The sequence below is a fragment of the Aedes aegypti genome, chromosome 2 (assembly GCF_002204515.2).
Source record: "Aedes aegypti strain LVP_AGWG chromosome 2, AaegL5.0 Primary Assembly, whole genome shotgun sequence".
Lineage (NCBI taxonomy): Eukaryota > Metazoa > Arthropoda > Insecta > Diptera > Culicidae > Aedes > Aedes aegypti.
In genome coordinates, this window is record NC_035108.1 from 352,817,940 (window position 1) to 352,830,089 (window position 12,150).

At 41.7% G+C, this 12,150-nt stretch overlaps 1 protein-coding gene across 1 annotated transcript in view; it reads right to left on the bottom strand.

Moving 5' to 3' along the window:
- Positions 1 to 12,150, bottom strand: part of LOC5579471 (restin homolog) — a 354,271-nt gene that overhangs the window by 126,214 nt on the left and 215,907 nt on the right. Inside the window, 2 exon segments of the mRNA XM_021846323.1 lie at positions 8,423 to 8,482; positions 10,566 to 10,679. Coding sequence (XP_021702015.1) covers positions 8,423 to 8,482; positions 10,566 to 10,679 — 174 coding nt within the window.

Below are 12,150 nucleotides of genomic sequence, written 5' to 3' on the forward strand. Positions count from 1 at the left end.
ACGGTGTCCGTGTCTTTAAAAAAGCTGATTGGAAGTTGGATGCTTTTTTACTCGACTTGGCCCAAGTACTCACCGGGATAATTTTGAACCTGTTTCTGAGCTTATTATTTTACGAGCACTTTCACATTATTGACCTGAGAACTTTCTTAAAAAATGCCAATTTTTTGGATTTGTGTGCAATAGTCTCCAAACTGAAACGTTATATATTTTGTCTAGATCAATTTACAATGCTTTTCAAAAAAAAAAAAAAAAAAATGACAAGGTTTTCTGCATATCCCTATCATTTTAATTTGAAATACCCTAGGTACACCAACAAATTCGTACTCAAGTCTGAAACTATCACCGAATTCAAAATTTGTAATACATACATCAAAATATAATTCATTTGTGATTTCTCCTAAAAATTTCATTAAAACCGATCGAACGATTGCGCAGATATAGAATTCTTAAGCTTCGAAGTCGGCACCTAGTACTTTAAAGCTTTGCTTAGAACATAGAGATATGACCAGATATTGCATCATGATAAACAATTCAAATAATTATAAAGTTTTGAATGAAATTTACATGCACACGAACCCACAACTCCCTATTCGCTAGATGGCCGCTTCAACCTACAAGCTGCGGAGCCACATGAGACCCCGTGGAAACAAAGAGTACCGCAAATCATGATCAGTTTTTTTTCTCGAATTTGGAGGATTTGGGCAGGAGGTCTTGAACTCCGTTAGGGGAATCAAAAGCAAACCTTCCAAATTGCAAAGCAAGGAGACTGCCGCGTTTTGCCAAAAACTCATAAAGATAGCGAACTTTTGCGAACTGCTTCTCAAACATCTTGAAGAGAACAAGTGCAATTTTTTTTTAACTTATGAGCAGAGCAGAGCATGATTGACCGCCCGCAGTTGCTACTCCGTTATTGCAAGAACAGCTGTACTTGCACAGGGAACCAACAGACATTACTCGGGATCAGTAGCATCTTCAATGTGTACTGGTACTATCATTATTATAACAAACAATACCGGCGCCGGCTGCGTCCGAATGCAGGTCAATTTGAGGATGGGAGGGAAATGTTGACGTGTAACTTGATTTATAGAAGTCGAGGAGTCCTCTGCATTTCCACAAGAAAACTCTGGGATTTTGGATATGGGAAAGGATTCGTTTTGGTAAACGATAAAGATATAATTTGAAATGGATACGGAAGCATTTACAGGGATGATCGATATCGATAGCGCGCTTACTACGCAAACCAACCACAATTGATCCGGATTCCGTCGCTCGCCCATAAAGGAGCAAGCAACAGATTCAACGGACCAAACACTACTGACGCGTTTGGTTTTTCACCCGCACACTTCGTTTTTTTTTTTCACCAGCGCAACGCGATCCGGACACAATTGATCCGGATTCCGTCGCTCGCCCACAAAGGAGCAAGAAACAGATTCAACGGGCCAAACACTACTCCATCTTGAAGAGAACAAGTGCATTTTTTTAACTTATGACGACAAAACTGGAAAATTGTAAACGTCGTCTTGAAATGTTTCTCAAGTGACTATAAGTGATCTGGAGGGGTTAAAAAATGGAATATATAATTGACTTGAGTTTTTTTAAGTCTAAGAAAACAGAAAATCATCAGACAATGCACCTACTTCTAGTAACATGTCTCCTTCTGATTTTGATTTTTTTACTGAACGATTAAATCAAATGATTGAAACAATGTCCAAAACCACCACTACATCTGAAGTAGTCCAAATTGGTGAAAAAATTACTAATAAAATTTGTATTGGATTATGTTTCTCTAATGTATCCAAATAATCTTTTACATATTTGGTCGTTCTTTGAGTGGTTTAATTTTTTTAACAGCTAATAACATACATACATATAAAGGACAGCACACCGCGTATGCTAGGGTTGCAAAATGGTGAGTCAACAATAAGGAAGGAGCGTCCAACATAGCTCTGGTCCTCACAAGCCCCTACCTCACGCTTCCACGGGTCTAACGATGACAAAGACCGCCAGCTAAGGGTTGCGTACTAAGCTGGTAGTGCAACCTGGGCACTGTTGTCCTTCTGACATCAGCTAGAGTGAGGAGGTGCCAGGTGGGAGCTTGGGATTTTTACCCTTTCCAAACGAAACTCATACATACAGCCGTATGGAATACCACCTTTAGTACTTCCTTCGGGAGGTGGCCGAGCGTCTGGTCCATCTGACCAGGGGCTCAAGCGTGGTCTACCTAGGATGTGGCGGGGGTTCATCAGTGGGCTCTGGTGAATATCTACAAACCACATATCTGCAAGTAACCCTGAACAAGCGACCTGGTACCGCTTTTAAAGTGCCTTAGCCCAACCATTGGAGTGCCAACCGGCACATTAGGATCGATGCCAGTAAGATCCTTATTACGGCATACTGGCTGCAAGGACAAGGACAAGGTCAAGGACTGTATCAACACGACGCTAAAGAGCTGACAATCGCTCTATTCCACTTCCTTAGTAAGAATGGGTGACACTATTCTGAAACGGCAGGTGGGCTAATGGAACGGTTGCCCCCGTCCCGTTAAAACCGTGGCTTTAGCTGGTGGAAGTAGGCTCAGATGGATATTCCTGACTAGCGTCGATCTGGCTCTGAACCCGGTACCCCATGAAGGACCGAGTCAGCCCTCGCGTGGACCTCACTGCAAGCAAAGATACCCATGGGATCACAAGGACGACTACTTAAGACGGGTGGAGATAGCGGCTTGGAGGGGACCCTTAAGCATGGAAATGAACAACATCAACGTAGGTGAAGCAGCGAATCCGTTCGCAAAAAGTGGCTTGCCGAGGTCGCCACCGAAGCAATGCCAACAGCAGGAGCTGGAACAGCAGCAGCTGGAACACCAGCAGGCGAAGATGAGCTGCATGACCAGCGAACACGTGAACAGTAGCGGCGGGATAAGTCGCAAAGTGAGCAGGAGCAGCGTGAGAGACAGCAGCAACATCAGCTGCAAAGTGCGTGGAAGTTACCCCCGAGGCAATCGAAGGTGGAAGCGGCGAAAACCGTCGTAGATGAGCTTCGGAAATTCGTCGATAAGAGGCACAACGTGCACAAAGACATTAAGGACCTCGTGACAAGGATTCAAGGAACCCTCGGATCCGCCGTCAAGGACTGGAGGAAAGTGATGCAGAGGATTGAAGCTGTTGAAACCGAGTTAGCGGCGACCAAAAAGGCCCTGGCAGCTGCGGTAGTGCAGCCGGCAAAAACCGGCATAGCCCCTCGGAAAGATAGCAAGGGGAAAGAAAGGTCAGCGGGAATAGGAACGTCGCCAAGTTTCACCCCTAAAAGACATAGGTCGCCAGGAGACGAAAGACAGGCTGTATCCAAGAAGCCGAAAATGCAAATCCAAAACCGGCGGATGAAGTGCTCAGTGGGGGGCCTGGCGATATCCCATGGCAAGAGGTCCGGAACAAGAAGAAGAGAGGCAAACAGGAGAGTGCCAGCAAGCAAAGGCCAATCAGGAAGAAGGCAAAATGCGAAGCTGTTGTCGTCAAAACTAGCGAGGACACTTATGCTGAAGTCTTGCGAGCCATGAGGACGGACCCTCAACTAAAGGAGTTTGGTGCCGACGTTCAGAAGATCAGACACACCCAGACGGGAGATATGCTCATCGAGCTAAAAAAAGACTCGGTGAACAAAAGCTCGTCATACAAAGAGCTAACCGAGAGAGTCATGGGCGAGAAGGTGCAGGTGAAAGCCATGTGCCCTGAAGCGACACTCCAATTGCGGTATCTGGATTGGATCACCACCGAAAAGGAAGTGAGCACCGCCATAAAGGAGCAGTGCGATCTGGAAACGGTGCAGATGACAGTACGGCTAAGAAGAGCACCGCTTGGAACACAGGCGGCGTCGATAAAGCTCCCAGTAGACGCAGGCAACAAAGCGCTGGAAGTCGGGAAAATTCGGGTCGGTTGTTCAGTATGTCCACTGAAGATCTCCCAAAGACCGGAGGGATGCTACAGGTGCCTGGAATACGGCCACCTGGCACGGAACTGCGAAGGACCAGACAGAAGTAAGCTCTGTAGATGGTGTGGGGGCGAAGGTCACAAGGCGCAGGATTGCAACAATAAGCAAAGGTGCCTGATCTGCAAGGACAAAAGTCGCAACAGACACGCGACGGAAGGCCCTAAGTGTCCGGCCTTCAAGCGAGTGAGAAATTCTAAACCGCAGTTGAGGTAACTCAGCTAAACCTCAACCACTGTGACACAGCGCAACAGCTGCTGTGGAAGTCCGTATCGGAATCGAAGTGCGACGTAGCTATCCTTGCCGACCCGTATCGAGTACCAGCTGGAAACGGTAACTGGATCGCTGATAAGGCGAAGACAGCGGCAATCTGGACGATGGGGAGGTATTCTATCCAGGAAATAGTTTTCCAGGCGGACGAAGGCTTCGTTATTGCAAAGGTCAACGATGTGTACGTGTGTAGCTGCTACGCACCCCCACTGGACATTGGACCAGTTCAACGAGATGCTGGACGAGCTAATCGATAAGCTAGCCGACCGGAGACCAGTCGTCATCGCTGGCGACTTCAATGCTTGGGCAGTTGAGTGGGGCAGCCGTCTCACCAACCCAAGAGGGCGTAGTCTACTAGAAGCGCTGGCAAGGCTGGACGTAGACTTGGGTAACGAAGGAACAACCAGCACCTACCGTAGAAATGGCCGGGAATCAATAATCGACATCAGGAAGCCTGAACTGGAGAGTCTGCGATGGGTACACTCATAGCGATCATCAGGAGGTCCGGTATAGAGTTGGTGGAAGAACACAATGCTCACAGAGAGCGAGTACACCTCACGAGCAGATGTGGAAAACGAAACGTTTCAACGAAAAGCTTTTCGTGGAAGCCCTCAGAAAAGAAGATCAGGTTCTGAACTTGAGATCTGAGGAGTTAACGGCTGCGCTGGTACGAGCATGCGACATTACCATGCCACGGAAGGTCGAGCCGAAATACAGACGTCGTCCGGTATACTGGTGGAATGAGACACTTGGCAACCTCCGCAAAAGATGCCTCCAAGCCAGGAGACGGATGCAAAGAGCCAAAACCGATGGTGAGAGGGAAGAGCGAAGAGTAACACTGAGGGCGGCGAAAGCCGATCTGAAAAGAGAAATTTCGCTGAGCAAGAGAACGTGCTTCAAGGAGTTGTGTCGCGATGCCAATGCAAATCCGTGGGGAGATGCATACAGGGTGGCGATGGCCAAGATCAGTGGTCCAGCCGTACCCGCTGAAACATGCCCAGAGAAGTTGCAGATTACCGTCGACGGGTTGTTCCCATAACACGCGCCAACGGTCTGGCCACCGACACCGTATGGCCAGGAAGGTGAAGAAAGAGCAATCATTACCAATGAGGAGCTCATAGAGGCTGGCTGGCTGAAAAGCCAGTTCCTGAATAACCAACTTGCTGAAACAAGCGACAGATCGGAAAATCTTAAGAACGATTTTGCTCCGGCCGGCTCTCATCCATGGTTGCATTATATTTGCATAACATCGATGCATAGTAAGCTGGACCACAAACGCGAACATATTTTTTTCTAAATCCAAACCGTAAACAAGAACGCCACGAAACATCAAACATTTACAAAATTTTACCTTAGCAACCGCGGCGTGCAGTCCCATTTAGCAGTTATTACTGGAACTTATTTGAAACCTGAATTCAAACTTAAAAGAGACCCAAGCTTTATTGTTCATCGTAATGATTGACTGGATGGAGCATGTGGAGGAGTTTGCTATCATCATTCACAGGCGCATAAAACAAAATTTGAAACTATGGGTGTTTCCGTTGAAACACAGCTTGGTAAATATACTTTCAAAGCTGATTTGCCTTTTGAATGCATTGGACAGCAAGTTAATTTGCATCAAACTGACTTGAGGAAATTGACTCGCATTAAGTCAAAACAATTTGCCATTTGTGACTTTAATGCGAAACATCGCCCATGGAATGATTTGCTAAGCAATTCCTACGGCAGAATTTTTTTTGATGCTCGGGATATTTCTCAATTCAATTGAAAATCAAATTTCTCAATTGGACCCTGGCTCTAAGCCCTTGGAAATTATCAGAAGTTTTGAAAAAAACCTCAGAAGCCAATTCCAACCTTGAAAGAGGAAAACAAATTGCTAACTAAAGCGAAAAAGCTCAAAAACTTGCTATGCAGTTTGAAAGTGCGCATAATTTTAATTTAGGACTCACTAGTCTAATTGAAAATCATAATACTCAGGACTTCGAGAACATTCTTAATCAAGAAAACGTTATCGAAAATTCCTGAAAGAATAATAAGGAAGAATTGAAAACTATTATTAAAACATTCAAAATATGAAAGACCCTGGATGATGGAATATTCTATATTTTAAACTTCCAGAGAGTAGCTTATCATTTTTAGTTGATATATTTAACAAATGTTTTCAATTAGCATATTTTCCTGACAAATGGAAAAATACTAAGGTTGTTATAATTTTAAAACCAGATAAAAATCCTGCAGAAGCTTCTAGCTATCGTTCAATCAGTTTGCTTTCCTCCATCAGTAAACTTTTTGAAAAGATCATTTTGAACAGAATGTAAAAATTCAATTTTTGCCAATGAACAGTTCGGATTCCGCCATGGACATACGACCGCTCATCAACTTTTACGTGTAACAAATTTGATCCGTTCCACCAAATCTGAAGGCTATTTTGCTGGTCTTGCTCTTCTAGATATAAAAAAGCATTCGACTGTGTTTGGCATGAAAGTTTGATAGTAAAATTAAAAAACTTTAATTTTCCAACATACATTGTTAGCATAATTCAACGTTATCTGTCAAATCGTACACTTCAGGTTAATTATCAGAACTCCAGATCTGAAAGACTTCCTGTAAGAGCTGGTGTTCCCCAAAGCAGCATTTTGGGACCAATATTATACAATATTTTCACATCTGACTTACCTGAGTGACCTCTGAGATGTCAAAAATCCTTGTTTGCGGATGACACAGGCCTCTCCGCCAAAGGACGAAGTCTGCGTGTCATCTATAGTTGATTGCAAAAAAGTCTAGATATTTTTTCTTTATACTTGCAAAAATGGAAGATTTCTCCTAATGCTTCCAAAACTCAACTAATAATATTCCCACATAAACCAAAAGCCCTTTATTTGAAACCTTCAAGTAGACATGTTGTCACGATGAGAGGGGTTCCAATAAATTGTTCAGATGAAGTTAAGTATCCGGGCTCATGCTAGATAAGAATTTAACTTTCAAAAATCACATTGAAGGCATTCAAGCCAAATGTAATAAATATGTAAAACGTCTCTATTCCCTTATTAATAGAAAATCAAAACTTTGTCTTAAGAACAAGCTTTTGATATTCAAAAAAAAATTAAGGCCAGCCATGTTGTATGCTGTACCAATATGGACTAGCTGTTGTAATACCAGGAAGAAAGCTCTGCAGAGAATTCAAAATAAAATTTTGAAAATGATTCTAAGGCTTCCTCCCTGGTATAGTAGCAATGAGTTACATAGAATATCCAATGTTGAAACATTGGAACAAATGTAAAATAAAATAATAAACAATTTTAAACAAAAATCGTTTAAAATTTAACGTTCAATGTTGTTTGTATACGTCACGGCATTCGATTTGGATTTATATGAGAAAAATTCTTTCGTTTTTTTAAATAAAGGAAGCAAAATTCAACCGGTTTTATAAAGAACACATTCCGTTTAATCTTGCTAGATTAGATCGTGTTTGGCCTAATAAATTATTTCCTAGGAGGAGCACCTGCCACACTTAATCTACCAGAATGGAAGTAACATTCTCTGCTAGCTTTAAATCCCCATGCACTAATTCGGGATACACAAAGGGTTGTTCATACGAGGAAACATGGTCTTACTTGCACCACTAGCTAATGTTGCCCTGCTACCACATGCACTTTTCGGATGAACGGAACAGCCACGTAGCTGGGAAAATTTACAGCTTCCCACCGCATCACGAACACCCCAGATATTAATCCCACCACCTCCACCTCCAACACCAACATCACACACCGGAAGCAGTCAAGAATATCAACTCTCCATAAACAAGAACAACAACAACAACACGTGTGAGCTTGTATCACCTTTACCCGAATCGGTTAGTCCTTGGGAAAACTATTATCATGCCCTAGGAAAAAGGATAACCATCAATCTAAAAAAATTAATAAACTTATTAGAAACAAGCTATAATTGGCTACATAACTTCATTTTGATAAAACACAGAATAGTGCCCTGCTTTAAATACTTGTTAATTTGGCTGCCGTTAGTCCTCTCACCGGAAACTTACCTTGAGCTGTTGTTAGTACGGTGCTACGGTGCTAGTTACATGACTAATGCTTTAATAAACTGGGATATCCTTTCGCCTAATGCATATTTCATGCACGTATAGTGTGCGAGAATGCACCGAACAAATTACCTGAGCTCCTGCGTCGTCCGGTTGCTTCCCAGTAGAGATCCGAACCGGTGGCCGAGGTGCCTTCATAATGGATTAGCGATATATGCGGTGCACGGTTGCCATGTACGAAAAGTGGGATTATGCAACATGCACGCACACATACACAAAGAATAGTGGTAATCCATTTGTCGCGGTGCCAGGTCAAGGTGCATTTTTGGTTTGTGACATGAGAAGAATACAGATTTTTTTTCGACGATTGAGGTGAGGTTTATACACAGGAACAAACAGGTGCAATAAGATTGAATGATAGAAGAGAAAAATACATGAAACAGATAAGCTAATTTGGATTGGATTGGATTGGATTGGATTTGGATTGGATTTGGATTGGATTTGGATTGGATTTGGATTGGATTTGGATTGGATTTGGATTGGATTTGGATTGGATTTGGATTGGATTTGGATTGGATTGGATTGGATTTGGATTGGATTTGGATTGGATTTGGATTGGATTTGGATTGGATTTGGATTGGATTTGGATTGGATTTGGATTGGATTTGGATTGGATTTGGATTGGATTTGGATTGGATTTGGATTGGATTTGGATTGGATTTGGATTGGATTTGGATTGGATTTGGATTGGATTTGGATTGGATTTGGATTGGATTTGGATTGGATTTGGATTGGATTTGGATTGGATTGGATTGGATTGGATTTGGATTGGATTTGGATTGGATTTGGATTGGATTTGGATTGGATTTGGATTGGATTTGGATTGGATTTGGATTGGATTTGGATTGGATTTGGATTGGATTTGGATTGGATTTGGATTGGATTTGGATTGGATTTGGATTGGATTTGGATTGGATTTGGATTGGATTTGGATTGGATTTGGATTGGATTTGGATTGGATTTGGATTGGATTTGGATTGGATTTGGATTGGATTTGGATTGGATTTGGATTGGATTTGGATTGGATTTGGATTGGATTTGGATTGGATTTGGATTGGATTTGGATTGGATTTGGATTGGATTTGGATTGGATTTGGATTGGATTTGGATTGGATTTGGATTGGATTTGGATTGGATTTGGATTGGATTTGGATTGGATTTGGATTGGATTTGGATTGGATTTGGATTGGATTTGGATTGGATTTGGATTGGATTTGGATTGGATTTGGATTGGATTTGGATTGGATTTGGATTGGATTTGGATTGGATTTGGATTGGATTTGGATTGGATTTGGATTGGATTTGGATTGGATTTGGATTGGATTTGGATTGGATTTGGATTGGATTTGGATTGGATTTGGATTGGATTTGGATTGGATTTGGATTGGATTTGGATTGGATTTGGATTGGATTTGGATTGGATTTGGATTGGATTTGGATTGGATTTCGATTCGATTTCGATTCGATTTCAATTCGATTTCGATTCGATTTCGATTCGATTTCGATTCGATTTCGATTCGATTTCGATTCGATTTCGATTCGATTTCGATTCGATTTCGATTCGATTTCGATTCGATTTCGATTCGATTTCGATTCGATTTCGATTCGATTTCGATTCGATTTCGATTCGATTTCGATTCGATTTCGATTCGATTTCGATTCGATTTCGATTCGATTTCGATTCGATTTCGATTCGATTTCGATTCGATTTCGATTCGATTTCGATTCGATTTCGATTCGATTCGATTTCGATTCGATTTCGATTCGATTTCGATTCGATTTCGATTCGATTTCGATTCGATTTCGATTCGATTTCGATTCGATTTCGATTCGATTTCGATTCGATTTCGATTCGATTTCGATTCGATTTCGATTCGATTTCGATTCGATTTCGATTCGATTCGATTCGATTTCGATTCGATTTCGATTCGATTTCGATTCGATTTCGATTCGATTTCGATTCGATTTCGATTCGATTTCGATTCGATTTCGATTCGATTTCGATTCGATTTCGATTCGATTTCGATTCGATTTCGATTCGATTTCGATTCGATTTCGATTCGATTTCGATTCGATTTCGATTCGATTTCGATTCGATTTCGATTCGATTTCGATTTTTCGTGATGCACACATACCTTAAACAATTTCTTGCAACAACTTATATAACTAAAATACAACAAAAGTCTACATAAAAACCACATGCACTACAACTTACTTGAAATTTTTCGATCCTGGGACGTTCGATTGCTCCTGAACCCGGAGTCCGGTGATCTCGAAGATCTCGATGTTCGTTCGTACACCAAGTCGGTTTCGCTTTCTTCGTCAACATCTGGTATCGTAAAGTTCATTTTGAGGTAGGACAATGGCAATGAAAAATACATGCAACACGAACAGAAACACCAAACAGTACAAAACAATAAGAAGAAAAAGAAAGAAAAACGAAAAACACACAATTTAATATCTACAAACTACGAAAAAAGAGAGTGCTAATGAAGACTAACTAAAAAGTGCAATAAAACTAAAAATAGACACAAAAAAACATGCAGAACTACAGAGGAAACGAACTAGACCCACAAATCAAACAAACACAATAGCTCTATGTCTAACGTGACTAAAATTATGATCGTAAGACCCACATGCTACCAGATAAATTCCACCCGTCTAAAGATACGAATCCTTTGTTCACATATCGCACTAAGTAGCCTGGCCACCTTTGTAGGTTAGGCATTGAGCACCTCGTCTAGATTGTTGATCTCATTTCGCCGTAGAGGGAACCGTCGAAAGAGATAGCTTTGAATTATGGGAACGATCGTTCCAGTCTGCACCCATGCAAATGAGCAAGCTGCTCAAGCTTCGTATGTAGATACTTACAATAGGGTGTTCCAAAATTCTACAATGTCAATAAATCTGATGGTTAAACCTTCAAATAATAACCAAAAGATGTAACAAACAATCTATGGGGAATCTCTCAAGAAGAGTTACATTTTTGTAACTAACTGAAATAACTGTATTGAAATAAAACTCACTGTATGTTTGACACGAACATTTTACATAAGGATTTTTTGATAAATGTAAATACACAAAAACACTAAAACGCATTTGTTTTTTCGATCAAGATTTTTTTTCTATAATTTCCCATATTTTAAATTGTTTTATGCACACTTTGATGATTTGTAAAAAGTTCCTAAAAGAGTCCTAGATTTCGTACATATCTCGTTCATCAGTATCTTCTTAGCTTATGATCCCGACCACCTAGAAAGTTCGTGTCTCAAGCAAAGTTGTTCAAAAGCTTGGAAGCAATTTGAGGCAACATTGTTTGGTTAGACATTTTGCCGCTACATGGAGCTAGCTAGTGTTCATATAACTTGGTCATATTCCAGTAGAATTGTCTGAACGTTTACAACAAGAATTACTTCTATACGACGCATATTGTGGCCCAATATGAGCTCAGTATTTCCTAGAGATGGTCGGGTCTCGGGTTTTCAAACCCGAAACCCGACCCGAACCCGAAACCCGACCCGAACCCGAACCCGACGGGTTCGGATTCGAAAATTTTTATTTTTTCGGGTTCGGGTTCGGGTCGGGTTTGAAGGCTAAACAATTATCGGGTACGGGTCGGATTCGGGCTTGAAAAAATACGGGTTTACTCGTGTTTGGGTCGGGTTTGGTGAGAATTGTTCACAAAGTAACAACCAGAAAGCTTCCCTATGGATCAGAAACGATGAATTTATCATCTTTTCGAACTCGGGTTCTATTCGGGTTTTTTTTCGGGTTTCGGGTCGGGTTCGGGTTTGAACAGC